Genomic DNA, 23,062 nt, shown 5'->3' with positions numbered 1-23,062 from the left:
TTGGGGTGGTGTGGCTCAGATGGTGGAGCGGCATTGCCAGCAACATGAGGGTTCTTGGTTTGTATCCAGCTTCTGCCGTCCTAGTCACGGACGTTGTGTCTTTGAGTAACACAGTTCACCTACTTTGCTCCTGATGTGTCATGGTTAGCGCCTTGAATGTCAGCTTCTGCAATCAGTGTGTTAATGTGTGTGGGAATGGTTGAATGTAATGTATAATGTAAAGCGCTTTAGGTATCGTTTCAGGAATAGTAAAGCACTATATAAGTACAGACCATTTCCATTTCAAAACCATTAAAGCTATTTACACAAAATCAAAGCAGTTTTGTGCTTTACATTTTGTTCCCTTGCTGTAATGAACCGTGACCTTAAATCTGCAACCGTGGCATTTCTCCATTGTGGTATGAAAAAAAGTCTATTCTATCCTATCATTGATGTATAGAGGTAGGAGTCAACATACAAATACTTGGGTCTACAACTGGACAATAAGAACATTTGCACAGTGTAAACAAGAAGGACTTTTTGAGGAGACTTGCCTCCTTTAATGTTTGTTCTGTCATGATCTCACACAACAGTTAATTTCACTGTCTTGTATCATTTCCTGTCCGTCACTCTTATTTTTATTTCCCGCTCCTGTTTGCCTCCATTTATGACCACTCCTCTGGTCTGAGCGCTGGCTCACTCACCTGTCCCTGATTGCCAATCAGGACACACTTGTTGGTTGCCAGTCAGAATGCATTTTAAGCAAACTCTGTCCTTCTTTCCTGCACTTGCAAACCTGTCTCTGCATTTTGGGGTCACAACGTTTGCCACCATGTACGACCGTACCACGCTCCAGGCTCTGTGCATATATTTTCTATATGCAGCAGTCTGTTGGGGCAGACACACATAGGCTTGAGCCTCTTATCCGGAGAGTAGGCTCTGTGGTAGGTATGAGCTGGAGTCTGTGGAGGCAGAGGACACTATCTAAATTAGGCTCAATCCCCAATAACTCCAGCCACATTGTCTTCTCTCACCAGAGAGCTGTCTGGTGAGAGATTCCTCTGATGTCAGATTCCTCTTGTTGGACTGTTCAACTGAGAGGTTCCCCTGCTGGCCCCACTATGGACTGGACTCTCACATTATTAACTGTATCCACTCGGCATCCATTGCACCGGTCACCAAGGTTTCTCGCTGTTCCCAGTGGGTTGAGTTTTTTCTTGCCCTGATGTGAAATCTGAGCCAAGGATGTTGTTGTGGCTTGTGCAGCCCTTTGAGACATTTGTGATTAAGGGCTATATACTGTAAGTAAACTTTGATTGATTGATTGAGAGGCTTGAACATTTATTTGGTATCGTGTGCCATGAGGCTTAATAATGCTGCTATTTTTGGAAGGGGAAAGGGATGTTAGTGCCCTACTGTATATGGACTATATGTTGTTATTTAAAAAAAACTTGTAGTTTACCATTAGTAATATTTTTTATTTTATTTTTAGTAGTGCCATTGTATTATTAATCTTTCTTGTGTATTTTATAATACTGTTTTAGTGAATTAATGCTGTTTTTAATTCAAAATAAATAAAAGTTTGCGTAGACGTTATCTCTGCATGAGAACAACAGACCACCTCACAATTTTCTTCGGGATTCAGAAAGTACCACTTCACCTTACTTACATATTTCCTTGCTGACAATTAATACCAGACATTACAAAAAACAAAGGAACATGACTGTAGGTATAGTATAAACAAAGTGGTCATAATGTAATAAACAGATTCACCTTGCTTGATGTGGCTCTTTTCCCTGAGCACACCCATCTTGGGCTGAGGTCGAATGGACTGTTTCCATGGTAATGCATCCCGACAAGTGTGGGGCGAGGTCTTGGGGGCAGACTGAGTAAATATCTGAATGGTCTCAGATCCTTGCTGTTGTGGCAGACCGTGAGGCATCTTAAGGCATTGTCTGGGACTGTTGAAGGTCTTTAGCCCGTTTCCCATCAGATCAACATAAAAGGTGCCGTAGACACTGCAGCTGTCAGTCACAACTGGAAAATCTGGGTTCGAACAGCCTGGGTCCTTCTTGGTTGGCACTGGAAAACCTGATGAAATCAATGTATACGAAGAAAATGTGTTTTAATATCCTTGTTTGCTGACGTGTATTGCAAAATGGACCACAATCAAAAGGCAACAAATACTAGACGATACATTGAAACATTACAAACAACATGAATGATAAACTGCATCTTGGGAGTTTATTGCGTCTGCATGTGTAAAACTAATACAACTACAAGAAAGTCAAAAATAATGCATTTTTAAAACGTAACCACTGTAGCCACTCAACTGTCCCGTTTTGATTGAACTCATATCTTTCCCTTGTTTCCCCACGCTTCTTGACTTCTTAACTTTCATCTATGAAATATGGCCTAGACATCCGCTTGCATGTTCAACATCACACGCATGTGCAGTAGCGTTAAGGATATTCAAACGCAGTACTCACTTGTGCTGCTAATCCCTGAGTGTTTGTGACCCTGAACCCACAAGTCTTGGTACTTCTGGTTAAACGCTGGTCTCCAACTCCCAGAAATCCAAGGAGAGTCTGGAACTGTTATCCTAAATCCCATAGTAGAAAATGTTTAATATGTTGAGGGTTTTTGTCTTTTCCTTACACATTTACAATTCTTAAATATTTAGTCTATCAAAGGACATATTTTACCTGTGATTTATGAAGAGATCTTCAGTGGCTAATCTATGCAAACCTGAGAATGGGAAAAATCACAAAAGCATGCTAAATAAGTAACAAGGGCATAGTAACTGAGGATGTTTAATATTTCCTAATGATGTTCCACACTTTTAGCCCGGTCACGTCCTGGTATGAGGTGACACATCTTGCTGTGGCGTTTTAGAAGACAGACAGCTGCAACCATTAAAATGAACCACAAGAGGGCACCGATGCTGCCAATCAATATCGGGTCCTGAAGCAAGGCCAAAAAGGTAGACTGATCCAGTCTGTGGCTGTCTGTCTCAGAGGTAAAACCAATCTGTGGGTCTTAGATACAAAAAAAGCACATTAACCCCATTAAAACGTTAATTTTGGAATAACACAGTAAAAAGGATACAAACAGTAATTTGATTTTCAAGTTTCAATTTGCTTACTTATGACGACTCCATGAGGGTCACTGAGGATTCCTACTCCGGCACCATTGACTGCGGCAATAGTAATCCAGTAGCGTTTCCCTGGTTGCAGGAAATAAACATCAAGACTGTGCCGGCTGCTATCAACTGTCCAGTTTTGGTACAGTTGCTCATCCGACTCCACGCACCACACCTGAATAAAATAATTTGCATTAGGTTTGAAAGACTGGGTGTGAGAGGGTTTAAGTGGCTGTTTCATGTGGTTGCAATCGTGACGAATTGTCTTGAAATCTATTTGAGTAATTTGCATTTGCAGCATATGAGAACACAGAACTAAATAATTGATGTGTACATAAAAATTTCGTAGAAACACGTCTTTGAATCACACTTTGCTCGGCACAGGCATCAATTTTCAAAAATGTTGTGTGTGGGTGGTCATAAATTTTAATAGGTTTAATAATAAAGTCTAATTTGTTCAACATTTATCACTGAGCTGATAAAAATAACAGTGTTGTCTAGATATTGTCGGATTGTATTACATTTCTGAGTCTCATTTGCATGTATTCATTAATTTCTTTTTGTACGTGTGTTGCTGTAATATGGAAGTAGTCTTTGTCATTAAGTTAAATGTACCAGTTTTTTTGTTGAGCCCTACAAAGTGTTTACACTCTAAGTATTGTACTTATTACATACCAGCTGTTTGTCACATGCATTTAGTTAGTTAGCACTTAATGCAATTAGCCGCGTGAAATCTCTACTGCCATTTAATATGTATATGGCATATCCAATTAGCATCAAGCAGGCTCATTTAGAAAAGTGGAACCTTACTTTTGAGTGCTTTCTACCCGGCTTTGTTGGTATGGAAAATGTCAACATTACCTAGAAGCAGTCTACTACGAATATGCCTGTTTACCCGCCAAGTGCTTGAGGCGGTCCTGAGTCTGCTACCGGATGTAACATCACGTGCAACAAATATATCGAAACATAGAAATGTTTGATTTTAAGTGAATCGGTACCTGGCAGTACTGACGGAATTTGGTCGTTACCTATAAAAGTACTGAATTCAATACCCATCCCTAATGACAAGTGAGGCTCTGTCTTACATGCCACCCACTAACTGCAAGTCCCTGCCTTAAACCATTATACCTTAAATTCATTGTACTGTATTCTGTACTATTATACAGTTATGCATTATACTTTACATATTTTGCTTTATTACAACATATGTATTAATCATTACTGACAGAAGGTGAATGAGATAGGTTTTCTCAAAAATTAGGCTTTATTTTCTTGGGAGAAAAATGCACAAATTGGTGGGTTTTCTCCACAAATTAAAAAAAAAACACATTTTACAGGTAAACTCAATTCCACCATCTTTAAACTTTTGTCTATTTGAATGTTTCTGTACTTTTTGCACAACTTGCTGTTCTTTAACAAGGACATGAATGGCAAAATTTACAACACGTGACATTGTTTTTAATTTTCCCATAACTGCATACAGTTTATTTTTCTGAAACTCTTCCAGTTTCTCTGTATCTTTGTTGCAACCTGCCGATGACACTTTGTGGCACTCAGGTCTCAGTGGCTTGCACTTCCCTCTGAGAACATATTGTTTCAAACCTTACAATGGCGAGGTAATGTTTATGAATTCTTGGGCGTTGTCTTTGACTTATGATGTCAAAATGTTAACAGCATGATGAAGATGAGTCTGCATACCAACTACATTGAACCAGAAAATGTATGAGTGCATTCACATTATTGTGAATTTTGTCATTCAGCTCATGTTAGATAACTGCAAGTTGTGTAAGAAGTATAGAACAGTTGAATATGTGCGTCATGTGCCTTCTACCTTAGTCAACATGAATTTAATGATGGACTTAGAACTAACCCTACTTGAATAAATTGCCGGACTATACAGTTTTGATAAAGTTTTAGCAAAAAGAGCTTTAAATTAGTTTACCTGGTAACCCTGTATGATCCCATTGAGAGATTCCAAAGGAGGAGGCTCCCAGTTTAGGTGGATGGAGTTATTGTGATTATGGCTGACAGTTATTGAAACAGCCAGTGGAGCAGCACTGGGCACTGCAGATGAAAGTCAATAGTTAAATAAAAATGTATTTTATTAATACTATATAATAGCAGAAATATTTTCACCTGTCTCTGGGACTGTGAGGAGACGGGTGTTACTCTCCCGTCCATACAAGCTGCTGCCATATGGACGAACCTTAAACTCATACTTGTAGCCTCTTTTTAAGGGGCCAACCTGTGTTTGAAAGCTCAGCACTGTTGCTTTTTTTGCAACCCAGTTTGAGCTGGCAGGTAGCAGGGAACGATAGAGAACCTCAAAGCCATCAAGGTAATGAGGTTGAGTGAGGACGGACTGGAGCTAAAAACAAAACATACACCAAATGAATGAACATGGTCTCTAAAACTTCTCTGGAACAGTTGTTACATACCTTCCACTCTACTTGCGACATATTAGACCCTGGGTGCATGATGCTGACGTTTTCCAGAGTAGCACGCAGGGCAGACAATTCTTTGTGGAGGTCTTTCTGTTTTGTACTGGAAGCTGTACGGAACACACAGACCTATATTGTTACTGTATTTCATGACATATAAATGAATAAAACTGAGGAAAAAAACAAGATCGTCATTTTTGGTGAGCCTGATCTCTTCTCTGATCTGAACAGTGCTCTTGGTTTATTATAGTCCTACTCTCGCACTTAAGCAAAAAGTCTTGGTGTTATTATTGATAATTATTTTAAACTTGACAAATAAGCTCAATGATAAAAACTGCCTTCTTCCAGTTTAAACTACTTTAGAAGGTCGAATCATAACCTTCCCATAAACTAGTTAGAAACAGTTGTGCATGCACAGATAACATCCCGCTTTGACTACTCTAATTTTCTCTATTTTGGCATTAGCTAGTCCTCCACTCGCCGTTTACAACTGGTCCAAAACGCAGCTCCAGGTCTGCTCACAGGAAAGCAGAAAAAAGAGTACGCCACTACCGCACTGGTTTCTCTACACTTGTTGCCTGTTGTTTTTAGAATTAAGTTTAAACTTTTATTGTTTGTTTTTAAATCTCTCCGTAGGCTGGCTCCACCATATTTATCTAACTTATTTATACTGCCCACCCTAGTCAGAACTCTAAGGTCATTTGCCCAAAGTCGAGACTAAAGACCAGAGCAGACAGAGCTTTGGCTGGAGTCCTAAACTTTGGAATGCTCTCTCAAAATGTTTAAATGTTCTTTAAAAACACACTTATTTGCACTGACATTTAAAACAAGCAGAGCTGGAGATGTTATTGACATATTTATGTTTAAATTTATCCTTTTTTTATTTTATTATTTTATATTATTTAGTGCTGATTTTGCAGTGTATGTGTAGTGCTAATTTAGTTTTTACCATTTAATTGATTGGTGTATTTAGTCGTGTTTTTTATATAGAATGTATAGAATTATCTTTTACCTTTCTTTTTAATCTGCACAGCACTTTGGGGCAGACGTGGCTGTTTTTAAATTATGCTATATAAGTACATAAACTTTGATCTTGAATACAATACAGTGGTAGCTTGGTTTTTTTACGCCCCACTTTTTAGTATGATTTGGTTTTCACCAAAAGTTTGGGTTATCCTACAGCCTAACACGCATCATGAACTAGTCCTTTTATCTGCAAATCCTTCTGCGGAATTAAGTGCCCAAACAAAAAATCCCACGTGTTTATGATTAAGTCTCAGCAAAAATGAATAGTAGTTATTTTAGAGTTCAGATCCTATAGACCAGGGTAATTCAACTGGTGGCCCGGGGGCCAAATTCGGCACGGGAATGACACCAGACCAGACCATTTATTCAAAATAGCCACCCTTTGCTCTGATTACTGCTTTGCACACTCTTGGCATTCTCTCGATGAGCTTCAAGCACACCTGTGCAGTGAAAACCATTTCAGGTGACTACATCATGAAGCTCATCAAGAGAATGCCAAGAGTGAGCAAAGCAGTAATCAGAGCAAAGGGTGGCTATTTTGAAGAAACTAGAATATAAAACATGTTTTCAGTTATTTCACGTTTTTTTTGTTAAGTACATAACTCCACGTGTTCATTCAGAGTTTTGATACCTTCAGTGACAATTTACAATATAAATACCGTATTTTTCGGACTATAAGTCAACGTTTTTTTCATAGTTTGGCCGTGGGTGCGACATATACTCTGGAGCGACTTATGTGTGAAATTATTAACACATTACCGTAAAATATCAAATAATATTACTTATCTCATTCGCGTGAGCGACGAAACAAATGGCAGCCATCGTCACACACACGTCAGCAATCGTCACTCACATGCCAATCAATAAGAATTCGGCGGGGGAGGGTCATGGCAGAAGTGCATTGTGGGTTTTGGAATGCTAACTGCTATATGCTATACGCTACTGCCGGAGCTATTAAAATGGATCACATCAACATTGGCGGTAACTTATAAAAACTGAGAAGGACTGAACTAAAATGGCACCAAAAAGGAAATCATATACTGCAGATTACAAGCTGGACGTAGTGAAATATGCACCAGAAAACGGCGATCGAGCAGCAGAAAGAATGGACGCTAGCGGCGCATACCAGGAGCGACACAGAGGAGGAAGATTTCATGGGATTTAGCAATCGGGAGTGACAGATTGTTTGGTAAACGTATAGCATGTTCTATATGTTATAGTTATTTGAATGACTCTTACCATAATATGTTACGTTAACATACCAGGCACGTTCTCAGTTGGTTATTTGTGCGTCATATAACGTACACTTATTCAGCCTGTTGTTCACTATTCTTTATTTATTTTAAATTGCCTTTCAAATGTCTATTCTTGGTGTTGGGTTTTATCAAATAAATTTCCCCCAAAAATGCGACTTATACTCCAGTGTGACGTATATATGTTTTTTTTCTTCTTTGTTGTGCATTTTCGGCCGGTGCGACTTATACTCCGGAGCGACTTATAGTCTGAAAAATACGGTAGTCATGAAAATAAAGAAAACGCATTTAATGAGAAGGTGTGTCCAAACTTTTGGCCTGTACTGTATATATATATATATATATATATATATATATATATATATATATATATATATATATATATATATATATATATATGTATATATATATATATATATATATATATATATATATATATATATATATATATATATATATATATATATATATACACATTAGGGCTGTCAATGTTAACGCATCAGCGCATGTGATTAATTAAAAAAAATTGCGTTATCGTGTTATCAATGGAATAATATTAATCACAGTGTTTGTTTTGACCGCCAGATGGTGGCAGGCAATGATCACGTCGCATGCCAGTGTGATGATAGTTAGAGCGATGTGATTTGCGCCCTTCAAAACAAACTCAAAAGGAACTACAGATACAACTGAGGTAATTAGTTGGTATTGCAGCAAAAGTCTTTCTTATCATCGCGCACATCAAGAATGGCGTCACTAGCATGAATGCTACATGGACAGCAAACAGAGGACAACTAACTATGCTGACTGAGTTTACTTGCGATTAACACAGATCACATATTTCCAGTTGTTTCATTATAGCACGTCCGAAAAGGAGTAGGAATAAGCAGATCTTATTTATTGCTATCCCTTTTCAAAACATAGCAAGATACTGTACATCTATATTTAGTTTGCTATCCCTTCCATCCATCCATTTTCTACCGCTTGTCCCTCTCGGGGTCGCGGCTGCACTCGGGCGGAAGGCGGGCTACACTCTGGACTAGTCGTTAGTTTGCTATATTATTGCAAATACTTTCAAAATGTGCACTTACCCGTATTTTCCGGACTATAAGTCGCTCCGGAGTATAAGTCGCACCGGCCGAAAATGCATAATAAAGAAGGAAAAAACATATTTAAGTCGCACTGAATGGTTAAGTCGCATTTTTTGGGAAGATTTATTTGATAAAACCCAACACCAAGAATAGACATTTGAAAGGCAATTTAAAATAAATAAAGAATAGTGAACAACAGGCTGAATAATTGTACGTTATATGACGCATAAATAACCAACTGAGAACGTGCCTGGTATGTTAACGTAACATATTATGGTAAGAGTCATTCAAATAACTATAACATATAGAACATGCTATACGTTTACCAAACAATCTGTCACTCCTAATCGCTAAATCCCATGAAATCTTATACGACTAGTCTCTTACGTGAATGAGCTAAATAATATTATTTGATATTTTACGGTAATGTGTTAATAATTTCACACATAAGTCGCTCCTGAGTATAAGTCGCACCCCCGGCCAAACTATGAAAAAAACTGCGACTTATAGTCCGAAAAATACGGTAATTCTTACTATAATTACTGTCATCAAGTTTTGAGCAAATCAATGACTTGCAGTTCAGTAAAACATTTAATAAAACATTCCTGCATGACATTCTGACTAAAAAAATGCATTTGTATCCAAATATAGGTGTATTTTCTTAAGCAAATTTTATTTATACAAGCAAATAATAACCGGTGATTAATCATGATTAATCACAGTTCAAGAGTGTGATTAAGTCTAATTAAAACAATTAATCACTTGACAGCCCTATATATATATCCCATATATCACTGCCAAGTGATTTGTTTTTTTAATTATGATTAATCACAGGTCTTTATTTACTTGCATATATAAAATTAGCTCAAGAAAATTTGGATACAAATGCATTTTGGTAGTCAGAATGTCATACAGAAAGTTTTTTAAATGTTTTACTGAACTGCAAGTCGGTGATTTGCTCAAAACTTGGTGACAGTAAGTATAGTAAGAATTAAGTGCACATTTTGAAAGTTTTTGCAATAATATTGCAAACAATGTACAGTTACTAATCAATAAACAACTTAACATAGTGCACCATTTAAATCTGCATTAATCTTCTTTAATTTAACCAATTGCTTAAACAAACAAACGTGTTCACCTCTTCAGATGAAAATGCTGGTCTCTTTTTTTGGTACTTTAGTACAATGCGACCCCAGCTTGTTGTGATTACTTACAGATGTCAAATTGTCTCCAGTAAGCAAAATAAAATCACAATCAGCCAGGGGTTACAACTTGATGCTCTTGTTTGTGTCACACAGTTGGTTTATCCTTGTTGTTATTGTGCCTCTCCAAGGTATTGTAATACAGATCAGCTGTGGTGTTATGAATGGCATCTTTTTGCAGGACTTGGTCTTCACAGATGTTAAGTGGTTTACACGTGGTGGCTGTCTGTTTATTTGTAGATGTAGATGTAGCATTCATGCTATTGGCGCCATCCTCAAGTACATGTTTCGCTTAAGATGGTATTTTTAAACTTGATGTGTGCCGATGATAAGAACGTTTGTCGCTGCGATACCAACAAGTTACCGTAGTTTTATCTATAGTTCTGTTTAAAGCAAAATTGGTCGCCACTCATTGCGCATCATCTTCCGGTTTAAGCCTTAACTCGGATGTGATTAATCTTTACTCATATATGACAATGCGATATTTATTTTTATTCATAACGCATTTACAATTACAGCCTTAATATACATATATATATATACATACATACTGTATATATAGAGAGAGGGAGGGGGAGAGAGAGAGAGAGATATTAATATAATGGATACATCATTAATAGTTAATATAATTGGATATTAATGGTATCTGAAAGTTTGACTCCGACCTTGTTTACTTCTGTGACGACCTCGTTAAAGTTTTGAAATCAATCAGAAATATCAAGCAGCTAAAATGGGTTAAACGTGGATAAGTGTGGAGATTGTATTGCAAATTTCCCATCATGTGTTGTAAAGGATTTAAATGGGTGTAATTTTGAAAAATGTTTGGTGAAAGGACATTTTTTCATATGAACAAAGTTCACTGAGCAGGTTGTGTTACGTGTGACTATGTGTGTTGACTTTTTGTGATGGTTGTAGATTTTGTGTAGTGGGAAAGGTTGTTTGGATTGGGTCATATAAGTAAATGATGTGCTGTATTAACTTCAAAGTCTAAATCGTAGTCGTTAACCTGATTTACTCATGATGTCCACATGATGGCAACAAAGTTGTAGAAAATAGACTGACAGATATTGAAAAGTAACCTTTAGACAACCAATGGGCCTGACTCCGTAATAAACTTATGACGTCTCTCGGGCCGAACAGAAGACGCCAGCGGACAGCACTTGGCTCACTAGCCAGAGTTTAAACAACCCTGGTATAGTGGTTTGGAATCCTGGTTTTCACCCAGGTATGGAAATGAGTTCCTTCAGATCATTACTACCTGATTCATTTCAACTTTACAATGTTATTTTTATATGAGGTTAATTATGGTAGTCCCCCTGAGTGTGGCTAGTCATGTTGCATTTTCAGTTTCATATGGCTCAGCAGTTAAGATTCCTGGTATGGTAATAGGTTCTGTTAGATCAGCACTACCTGATTCTCCTCAAACTCATTGCATTATCTATCATCCCAGTTCAACTAGTATGAGTGTTTTGTCTAAGGTTCATGTAGGCAAGTCAACGTTTCCAGGCATTGTCATATATTCATAAGTGGTTAGGATACTTGGTTGTCAACCAAGCAGCCCAGGTTCTACACGTCTGGGTTCTACTAGACTAGGAGCTCGAACTGCAGTCATGTGACATTACTAACACCTCGTGACCAGTTAGTATGCAGTACTACATATCAAACACAATATGTTTATTTTTCTCTTGAAAAAAGACATACAACGTCATAGATTGTACTGATTTCCGGCTTTGGCAAAATCTGATAATACAGATTCGAATATAAATAATCCCTAGTCAAAGACTGCCCGAATACTGACACAACATTATAAATCAGTGTAAAAAATAAAAACGTAATTATGTAAATACTGTACTGAACAGTTTAGACGAGCATTTTAAGTGGTTACCTCAATTCAACACATATCTACTGTAAACATGTTTTTTTTTTTTACAAAAATAAAATGCTTAAATAAGGGAAACTTGAAATTAGATAAATGTTGTCTGAAACGATATGGAGAAAAATACATCTTGACATTAGTTTACCTTCAACGAGTAAGTGTGCGGTGGCAGTGACCACTCCTACATCATTGACTGCGGTGCAGGTGTACTTGCCAGCATCTTCCATCGTCAGATAATGCATCTGGAGTGTCTGGTCTGGGTTCACAAGATACCTGTGCAAAGACAGATGTTAGTTTTGTTAATGGGCTCTTAATTAGATTCACTAAAACTTAGGTTTACACATTCACATCACAGATTATATTGATGGTCAATGTGCAAAAAAGTTTATTGGCAGAATTTTCAAATGTTGTGGATTTTGCTTAACATAGTTTTATGCCACCATCCAAACTAAAATCCACCAATCAGAAAACCGAGCAGATAGATGGTTTTGCACTTTGATCAATGGTATATTAAATATTATTAAACATGTATTAACAATATGTCTCTTTGGAAAAAATCTTAAATTGTATCTAAAATAAATATAAATAATGAGTCTATATACAATCTATGGAAACTAAACAATCCTTAATTTCTGTCACAGGACTTTTAAGATATACTTACTCACTTGCCATTACAGAACAGATGTTTGTAACAATCTATCAGTTTACTTTTTAACTGCTTGTTTGTCCATATTTTGATTTCTGGGGTGCCTGCCCACTCATCAAGTTACTGTTTGGCAAAGAATAACGTTTAGAGAATACTTGTAAGAAAATGTAGTTTAAGTACTGTTTTAAGGAAAGATACAAGTTGTTTAGGATGTTTGTTTACATTTATGAAGCAAGAGCTTGCTGCCAGGTAGCAATGTCAACACAGTCATAGCTAGGGATGTAACAATTACCTGTAGTAATGATAAATTGCGGTAATACGTCAGACCATTAATATACCCTTTTAAATTCTAATTATTGTAAAACTGTAATGGATAGAGTGCGTTTGATAAACGCACAGCACAGTGATATTGCTCATTTCCTGGAGAAGCAGCAAGTGTGCTAATCGTTAGCTAGCTTAAATGCTAACATAAAAACAAGACACATTAACGTCATTGTCCATTACAAATGTCATACCCCAATCTAAAGTTGTATCAACACATAGCTGTTTGCGCAACTAACATATTATATTGTATACATTGAACCTACAGAATGTGCCTACATAGGCCATGTCCACAAGAACACGGATAGTTTTAAAAACGCATATCTGGGGTTAAAACGATCTCCATCCACACAAGTGTAGTTTCAAAACTGTCAACGTATACACACAGTTACATAGGTCAGCTGTCATGCACATTTTGTCCAACCAGAATCCTGGAAAAGCAGCCACAGCTAAAGCCCACAGACATGCATGTGCCGCTGCAAAACTCTCGTAGAATTATAACGCAGTTAATCATCAATATATGTTTAGTTTTTTCTGCCAAGAAAAGTGCATTGTGTGTGTAAGTTTTGTGTGTGTAAGTTTATTTATTTGAAATCTTGGTTAAAAAAATGCCTCTGGATTGGCAGACCGGGGTGGTGGTTCCTCTCTTTAAGAAGGGGAACCGGAGGGTGTGTTCCAACTATCGTGGGATCACACTCCTCAGCTTTCCCGGTAAGGTCTATTCAGGTGTACTGGAGAGGAGGCTACGCCGGATAGTCGAACCTCGGATTCAGGAGGAACAGTGTGGTTTTCGTCCTGGTCGTGGAACTGTGGACGAGCTCTATACTCTCGGCAGGGTCCTTGAGGGTGCATGGGAGTTTGCCCAACCAGTCTACATGTGCTTTGTGGACTTGGAGAAGGCATTCGACCGTGTACCCCAGGAAGTCCTGTGGGGAGTGCTTGGAGAGTATGGGGTATCGGACTGTCTTATTGTGGCGGTTCGCTCCCTGTATAATCAGTGTCAGAGCTTGGTCCGCATTGCTGGCAGTAAGTCGGACCCGTTTCCAGTGAGGGTTGGTCTCCGCCAGGGCTGCCCTTTGTCACCGATTCTGTTCATAACCTTTATGGACAGAATTTGTAGGCGCAGTCAGGGCGTTGAGGGTATCTGGTTTGGTGCCTGCAGGATTAGGTCTCTGCTTTTTGCAGATGATGTGGTCCTGATGGCTTCATCTGCCCAAGATCTTCAGCTCTCACTGGATCGGTTCGCAGCCGAGTGTGAAGCGACTGGGATGGGAATCAGCACCTCCAAGTCCAAGTCCATGGTTCTCGCCCGGAAAAGGGTGGAGTGCCATCTCCGGGTTGGGGAGGAGATCTTGCCCCAAGTGGAGGAGTTCAAGTACCTCGGAGTCTTGTTCACGAGTGAAGGAAGAGTGGATCGTGAGATCGACAGGCGGATCGGTGCGGCGTCTTCAGTAATGCGGACGCTGTATCGATCCGTTGTGGTGAAGAAGGAGCTGAGCCGGAAGGCAAAGCTCTCGATTTACCGGTCGATCTACATTCCCATCCTCACCTATGGTCATGAGCTTTGGGTCATGACCGAAAGGACAAGATCACGGGTACAAGCGGCCGAAATGAGTGTCCTCCGCCGGGTGGCGGAGCTCTCCCTTAGAGATAGGGTGAGAAGCTCTGTCATCCGGGGGGAGTTCAAAGTAAAGCCGCTGCTCCTCCACATCGAGAGGAGCCAGATGAGGTGGTTCGGGCATCTAATCAGGATGCCACCCGAACGCCTCCCTAGGGAGGTGTTTAGGGCACGTCTGACCGGTAGGAGGCCAAGGGGAAGACCCAGGACACGTTGGGAAGACTATATATTCCGGCTGGCCTGGGAACGCCTCGGGATCCCCCGGGAGGAGCTGGACGAAGTGGCTGCGGAGAGGGAAGTCTGGGCTTCCCTGCTTAGGCTGCTGCCCCCGCGACCCGACCTCGGATAAGCGGAAGAAGATGGATGGGTTAAAAAAATGTAATTTTTGTGTGTAAGTGCTTTTTGAGCACACTCAACAATACCGCGATAATAATGACAACCGTGATAATTTTGGTCACAATTAATGTGACCAATCGTTACATTCCTAGTCCCAGCTATCCCATATATCTACTGAAAGAACTGAAAAAATATTATTCTTAAAGTACTTTCAGGAAAGCACTGGTACTTTTTTTATTGTACTGTTTGTGTAGTATATTAGCTCTGATCAGTTGTGCATGTTGTAGTTGTCAATACCTGCCATTGGGTAGTGGCCCCTGCTCTCTGCTCCAGACCACAGCAGGTGGAGGGTCACCTTTTGCTTGGCAGTAGAACTGGGCAGACTCCCCCATTCTCACCGACACGTTTTCCGGCTTCAGCACCAAAACTGGTTTTGCTGCAGAAAGGAAAATATTTTCTTAATGTGGAATTGCATTTGCATTGCACTACACTCAAAAACATTGGGCCTTATTCACAAACCATTCTTGAGATTACATTTTTATTTTAGTCATACACATTTTCTTGTAAAGAAAGTGTCATTTCTACACACACAGTAGTATTCTTACCAATGTATAGTACTTTTGTGAGTATTCAAATGTGTTAATAGATGTACTGAGCTATGCTGTCCAGTAGATATATTGTTTTCTTACAAGAGGTGTGTGAGAAAACAATGTTTTCTTACACTACAGTGTAATAAAACAAGGTAACAACTGGACAGCATAGCTCAGAACACATTTGTGAAACAATTAACATCATGTGTTTTATTTGCAAGTACTGTACTGTATCATATAGTAGACTTTGCACGCAGTTGCAATTCCAAGACTTTAGATGGCAGTCGTGTAAAGACTACAGTCAGGAAGTCTTGTCTTTTGTTGAGTCCTACAAAGTGTTTGAACTGTAAGTATTGTATTTATGCCACGCCAGCTGTTGATTGTAACGTGCGTCTTAGTTGTAGTTTTCATTATCAAATTTGGAGGTGTTGAAATCAAAATTTAAATTAGCATTAAGATAGCATATTTTAAAAAGTAGAGCCTTACTGCACTTTTAAGCGCCTTCTTCGTGCTTTGTTGGTATGGAGTATTGTCATATTACTTAGAGGCAGTCCGGCTGAGTCAACTGAGTGCTTGGCTGCTTGTTTCCTGGCTAAATGCTTGAGCCGGTGCCGAGTCTGTGACCCGATGTGAAGTCACGTACAACAATGTTATCAAAATATGACGTTTGATTTTACAAGCCTGTAACCAAGAGTACTGACAGACTTCGGTTGATACCTATAAGATTATCGAATTACTCATCTAGAGTGTTAACGAGTTAAATGATTTCAAAATGTGTTCTTAAGTTAATTTCTAATAGTAGGTGTGTTTTAATTAGCATAGTGTAAGGAGAAAACATTGATAGCTTATAAGAACATGAGATGGAAGTGTCATGTGCACATAAAAATGCAGTTCTTTTTTGTTTAACAATAAAGAGCCTTATTTTTTACAATTCTCACCAAGTGAAATGAAACTAAATGTCTTATGTAGGGAACAGGGGGCGTCATCTATGCTAATTAAGAGCTGCAGGCTAATTATTAGGTTGAGCACAACAAATTGTGCACAGAACTTTTCCTAAATCCCACTTCGAGTTTCTCTTAAAGGGGAACTGCACTTTTTGTTTAAATTTTGCTTATCTTATACAATCATTATGTAAGAAAAGAAGACATATGTTTTTGTTTTTTGATGCATTCTTTAAATAAACATCATTAAATAAACATCATTAAATAAACGTAAATAAAAGTCTGCTTCCAATTGAGTCAATTCCGCCCAGAAAGCCCTCTAAATCCCGGCAAGAAATCTGCGTTCAAAGAACTCCGGCTTATTAGTGATTCCCAGAGCCCAAAAAAAGTCTGCGGGCTATAGAGCGTTTTCTATTCGGGCTCCAGTACTATGGAATGCCCTCCCGGTAACAATTAGAGATGCTACCTCAGTAGAAGCATTTAAGTCCCATCTTAAAACTCATTTGTATACTCTAGCCTTTAAATAGCCCCCCTGTTAGACCAGTTGATCTGCCGTTTCTTTTCTTTTCTCCTCTGCTCCCCTTTTCCTTGTGGAGGGGGGGGGCACAGGTCCGGTGGCCATGGATGAAGTGCTGGCTGTCCAGAGTCGGGACCCGGGGTGGACCGCTCGTCTGTGCATCGACTGGGAACATCTCTGCGCTGCTGACCCGTCTCCGCTCGGGATGGTGTCCTGCTGGCCCCACTATGGACTGAACTCTTACTATTATGTTGGATCCACTATGGACTGGACTCTCACAATATTATGTCAGACCCACTCGACATCCATTGCTTTCGGTCTCCCCTAGAGGGGGGGGGGGGGTTACCCACATATGCGGTCCTCTCCAAGGTTTCTCATAGTCATTCACATCGAGTTTTTCCTTGCCCTTATGTGGGCTTTGTACCGAGGATGTCGTTGTGGCTTGTGCAGCCTTTTGAGACACTTGTGATTTAGGGCTATATAAATAAACATTGATTGATTGATTGATAAATAACCATCCAAAAAGCACCAACAATACTCTTTTCACATTTCGTGACTTGAATATTAACCAAGTATGAGTGATACTGTTATTATAAGCGCTAACACATTTGTAGCGACACATTGTCACAAAGAGCTAACGAGTTTGTGTGGCTAGGTTGACATCATCAGCTGGTGAGCTGCTTTTTCACCTTTGTGAATGTCTTGCGTTTTTTAAATTAATGCGCCGCAAAAAGCTTAAAATGGTCAAAATATGTAAATATTACATGTTATTTTGAATGTCCCTGTTACTACATTATTAATATACTTACAGTGTGTATATAAAACCTTAAAGGGGGTGTTTGGATGTTTTTTAAGCGCTTCATCGGCATAATATCCAAAATAAACTTCAACCAACAATAGAGCAACTCCCATAGGCTAAATTGTACGCAGACTTTGGCTCGCATTTATTTACGAGATAGAATGCATAAAAAAAAAAAATTAAAAAAATTATTGTCTTACATAAGGATAGGCAACTTTTTTTTTTTTTCAAGTGCAGTTTCCCTTTTGGAGCTACAGGTTAGTCGGTGCCAATGAGCAAGGCTATTGTTAAGAATATATTTTGTAAAGCAGGCCCATTGTGTACAAATGCTGTATTGCCAATTAATAATAATTTGAAATTGAGACATCTAACCAAGCACAGACAGACGTGCTGCCCTGCTCTCTCGCACTCCCATAGTGTTGCTGGCCACACACACATAGGCACCAGAGTGGTTCTTCGCCGCAGGATCGATGATAAGCTTCCCATTCAACTCCTGTAGTACAAACAAAACACACTCATAGTAAGTACAGTGGAGGAAGACATCACATCAAAAGTAGTTGAATGATATAACAAAAACACAATAAAATCTAACATACCGTAGGGTGCACCGGATGATAAGGCGGACGGTCAATAAGCAGGTCTATTCAGATTTATTCCCATACAAAAGGCGCACCGGATTATAAGGCGCATTAAAGAGGTAATTTAGTATTTTTTTCCTACAGTTAAGACTTCCTTGTGGTCTACATAACATGTAATGGTGGTCAAAATGTTGCATTGATTATGTTTTACAGACTATCTTCAATTTGCTTTCTGAACGTCTCTTCGGGATGGTCTTATTTCCGTGGCTTCACTTCCGCAGCGTTGTTGTACCAGTAGTTTTTAGCGTTTCCATTGAGAGCTATAAGTTAGAACTATACGCTACTTTATATTAGAAATGGCAACAGCGGAGGATGGATGCCTCACAACAAGAGAATATAAAGAAAAGAAGGAGCTTATTGACTACGGTGCGGACTACAGTGGCATGTAGCGCGCAAATTTCGTGACTTATGCAGATCCCAAATACACATCAGCAGGTACCAACAGGTAAGAAAAGTTGTTTTTACATAATATTGGGAAACAAAACGGCAGATAATGTCTCCTAATAGCTGCCATTTTGGGGTCCTTCCATAATAATACCCATATGTTGAAGCACAGCACATCTGACTACGTTGGTCATAATGCGCCGAAAATCCACTAAGCTGTGCGGCTTTGTAGTTTACCAAAGTGGCACTAAAACATTTTTACAGCTTTTTGAGCGGCATGTGTAATGTTCTATATCCTCAAAATAACATAAAAAATTTGGGCATGCTTTGCTTGCGTCATTTATTGAACAGGCGTCAATCTGCAATCCAAAGATCTCTTATGTGTGACTGCCCTCTACTGGTCACACTTATCATTAAACCTTGTACAAAATATACTTGCTTGGAAGTTGGTAAGCACAACCAGAATTAATCTGTACATTAGGCGCAACGGGTTATAACACTGTCAATTTTTGAGAAAGTAAAATAATTTTAAGTGCGCTTTATAGTCTGAAAAATATGATAATTAAAGAATAACTGCATTTTGAACAGATTCCAATAATTGATCAGTGTAGCCCACAGTGATGTGTTGATGTCGATTGATCCCAACTTATTTTGAGTTAAAGAATCTTTCAAAAGACAATTTGTGCTGTGCTTGGGGCACACTTTATAGTGGAAGTCTGGTTCGTTCAGTTGGTGGAAATGCTTTGGAAGAAAACAACTGAAAGCCCACAGTACAATTGGGCGATCACTATTGCTTGGTATTATCTACTGTTATTAATATTATCAGTCAAATTCTACAATAAATAAAAAAATGCATTAAATCACGAAAGTTGCAGTAACTGATGGCACACGTAAATGGACTGAGGTTGCGCCAATCGATTGACCACCGTTTAGTATTTTTGTGAAAAAGTATGTGATCAGCCATTACTGGTTATTGCAACACCTTTCAATGCAGATCACAAAATCCAATCCTGTCTGGTTGATACTTTATTTCATTTTGGTCCCTTGGCTGACGTAGGTAGCTAGCAGCTGTGTGTCTCCATACACAGTGTGAAGGTGCTTTCCTAAGTTAATAATCATCACCTCCATTGCGGAAAATAAACATGTCTTAGCATCTTAAAGAGGACCCATGATGACTTGAATCCACTTCTCGAGGTATTTCCAAAATTGCACGAAAAAAATGTGTTAACGCCAAAAGGGAGAAGAAGTGCCTAGAGGAACCCCTCAGTTATCTAAATCACAAGGTGAGCTGTAAAGGCTGACCTGTCAAAATGTTTTAGTACGACTTTGTTAAGCTACAAAGCCGCACTGCTTGATGGATTGTTGGCGCATTATGGCCAACGTATCAGACGTACTGTGCGTCAACATATGGGTATTATTATGGAAGGACCCCAAAATGGCAGCTATTAGAAGACATTATCTGCCGTTTTGTTTCCCAATATTATGTAAAAACAACTTTTTTTATCTATTGGTATCTGCTGATGTGTATTTTGGATCTGCATAAGTCCCGAAATTTGCCACTGGAGCCCGCACCGTAGTCAATAAGCTCCTTCTTTTTCTTTATCCTCTTGTTGTGAGGCATTCATCCTCCCCTGTTGTCATTTCTAATATAAAGTAGCGTATAGATCTAACATATCTATCAGTAGACTCGCAATGGAAGCGCTAAAAACTACCAGTACAACAACGATGACGGGAGAAGACGCTGTCGTCGCAATAAGACGTAAATAAGACCATCCTGAAAAGACGGTCAGAAGGCGACTTGAAGGTGGTCTGTAAAACATAATCTATGCAACCTTTTGTGTGAGAGAAAGGTGGATCTTGAAGAATATGCCTCTTTTGTCCTCTGCTTCATCTCTAAATATGTTGATGACATCACTTCCATCAGGACAGTAGCCCCCTACACGAACTAGAAACCCTGGTTGAATGCTGAGGTGAGAGCTCTTCTGAAAGCTAGAAATGCTGCGTTCAGGGCAGGGGAGACATTAGCACTCAGAGTAGCGAGGACAGATCTGATTGCAGGCATTGCAGGGCCAAGGCCATATACGCCCCAAAAAATCCATGGTCACTTCCACACAAACAACCCCCGGAACATGTGTAAGGGCATTAACTACAACACCAGGGATGCACAATGCCCAGGGGACCCTTCCTTTCCAGATGCCCTCAACACATTCTACGCCCGCTTCGAAGACCCTGACAGCCACACCCCACCAACACCAGATTCACCCCACCACCAGGTGACACGCCGCTCAATGTGACCACAGCAGACGTGAGGAGGACCCTTCAGAGGATCAACCCTTGCAAAGCTTCAGGCCCCGACAACATCCCGGGGCAGGTTGAGAGACTGTGCACACCAGCTTTCGGAGGTGCTGACAGACATTCTTTAACACCTCACTGACACTGGCATCTGTCCCGACCTGCTAAAAGAATGCCACAATTATCCCCTTCCCTAAGAGCTCCACAGTGACAGGCCTGAATGACTACCGACCTGTTGCACTAACCCTGGGAGCCATTAAGTGCTTCGAGAGGCTGGTCATGACTCACATCAAGGACACGACCGACGTCAATGTGGACCTCTATCAGTACGCCTATAGAAAAAAACGCTCCACTGATGACACCATCTCGTCAGTGGTCCACACAGCCCTCACCCACCTGGAGAGCAGAAACTCCTACGTCCACCTGCTCTTCCTAAACTTCTCCTGTGCCTTCAATACCATCATCTCACAGACCCTGCTACAAAAGCTTACCTCTCTCAGACTGAGACCCCAGTACTGGCTCTCCCCAGGGTTGTGTGCTGAGCCCTCTCCTGTTCACTATGCTGACATATGACTGCTTGGCGAGACACCCCAGCTGTCATACAGTAAAGTTTGCAGACGACACAGCAGTAGTGGGACGCATCACTAACAACGATGAGTCCGAATAGAGACAGGAGATTGAACACTTGGAGCAGTGGTGCAGAGAAAACAACCTCTACATCAATGTGAAGAAGACCAAGGAGATGGTGGTGGACTTCAGAAGGGACAGAGGCCCCCCTCACCCCTTGTAGATCGGAGGAGCAGCTGTGGAAGTGGTTTCCAGCTTCAGGTACCTGGGTGTGCACATAACCAAGGACCTCAACTGGAGCACCGACACATCCTGTCTGGTCAGGAAGGCTCACCAGCGACTTTGCTTCCTTAGGAAGCTACGGCAAGCTGGATTTGGGAGCTCAGTCCTGAGGAGCTTCTACAACTACGTGGTAGAGAACGTGCTCTGCACTGGCAGCACCTTGTGGCATGGCAGCTGCACATCGGTGGAGAAGAAGGCTCTACAGAGGGTGGTGAAGGCTGCACAGAAAACCGTGGGAAGCAGCCTTCACAACACCTAAGAACTGTACACGTGGAGATGCAGGGGGAAGACCCTCAGCATCATGAAGGACTCCACTCTATCCCTGCAAATGAGCTCTTTCAACCACTGCCATCAGGCAGGCGGCTACGGCGCATAATCAGTAAAACCACCAGACTCAGAGACAGCTTCTTCCCTGAAGCTGTCAGACTGCTGAACGCTATCCCGTCTTCTCCCCGTAACCCCGCTCCTCCATACTGATTGCTGTATTTATTTTTTATTTATTTATCTATCATTCCACACAGCGAGTTTAGCTGTGCTTTCTCTTGTTAAGTGCCTTAAGTTATTTTATATTTATTATTTAATACTGTTGTTCTATATGTCCTATTTATTACTGTTTTTCTTAATACTGCCAGAACCTGAGTCCAAATTTCATACTGTATATGGGAAAATGTGTACGAGAATGACAAAAAAAGCTCCCTGAATCTTTGAGATGAGATTTATTTGGTTTTGATTGGAAGATTACAAATACAGTGGAACCTCGAATTTCAAAAGCCTTTTGCATAATTTTTGCTTTACGAACGTTTAAATCGCACCAAATATGCCTTTGCGTGCGGACCATGTCTCGGTGTACGAACACTTCATTCATTAATTTATCCATGTTGCATGCAAATTGAAGCCATTGAGGGCTGCCCTTTTGATGACATGTTGTTGCTGTGGTATTGTTGTGTTGTTTGGATAAAGAGATTGTTGAGCCACTACCCCTTTGTTATGTTGGTTTGATATACATATACAGTATACATATACATTATTGTGTCTTCAAGGTGTGCAGTTTTTTACTCAAATATTGACTTTTGTCGAAGCTAGAACCAATTATTCATGTTTACATTGATTCTTATAAGGAAACT

The 23,062-nt window shown here is 39.9% G+C and overlaps 1 protein-coding gene across 1 annotated transcript in view; it reads right to left on the bottom strand.

The window, feature by feature from the left end:
- The window catches only part of robo4 (roundabout, axon guidance receptor, homolog 4 (Drosophila)), a 61,577-nt gene that overhangs the window by 21,470 nt on the left and 17,045 nt on the right, over window positions 1-23,062 (bottom strand). Inside the window, exons 4-14 of the mRNA XM_061961894.2 lie at window positions 18,148-18,268; window positions 15,226-15,364; window positions 12,153-12,280; window positions 5,560-5,672; window positions 5,258-5,489; window positions 5,064-5,185; window positions 3,125-3,296; window positions 2,820-3,017; window positions 2,685-2,727; window positions 2,469-2,581; window positions 1,753-2,070 (exon numbers count right to left, since the gene is read on the bottom strand). Coding sequence (XP_061817878.2) covers window positions 1,753-2,070; window positions 2,469-2,581; window positions 2,685-2,727; window positions 2,820-3,017; window positions 3,125-3,296; window positions 5,064-5,185; window positions 5,258-5,489; window positions 5,560-5,672; window positions 12,153-12,280; window positions 15,226-15,364; window positions 18,148-18,268 — 1,699 coding nt within the window. The remainder of the gene's footprint in view (window positions 1-1,752; window positions 2,071-2,468; window positions 2,582-2,684; window positions 2,728-2,819; window positions 3,018-3,124; window positions 3,297-5,063; window positions 5,186-5,257; window positions 5,490-5,559; window positions 5,673-12,152; window positions 12,281-15,225; window positions 15,365-18,147; window positions 18,269-23,062) is intronic.

Source organism: Nerophis lumbriciformis, linkage group LG09 (assembly GCF_033978685.3).
Source record: "Nerophis lumbriciformis linkage group LG09, RoL_Nlum_v2.1, whole genome shotgun sequence".
NCBI classification, from domain to species: domain Eukaryota; kingdom Metazoa; phylum Chordata; class Actinopteri; order Syngnathiformes; family Syngnathidae; genus Nerophis; species Nerophis lumbriciformis.
The sequence above is the reverse complement of the archived record's forward strand: the minus strand, read 5'-3'. Positions and strand labels throughout refer to the sequence as shown.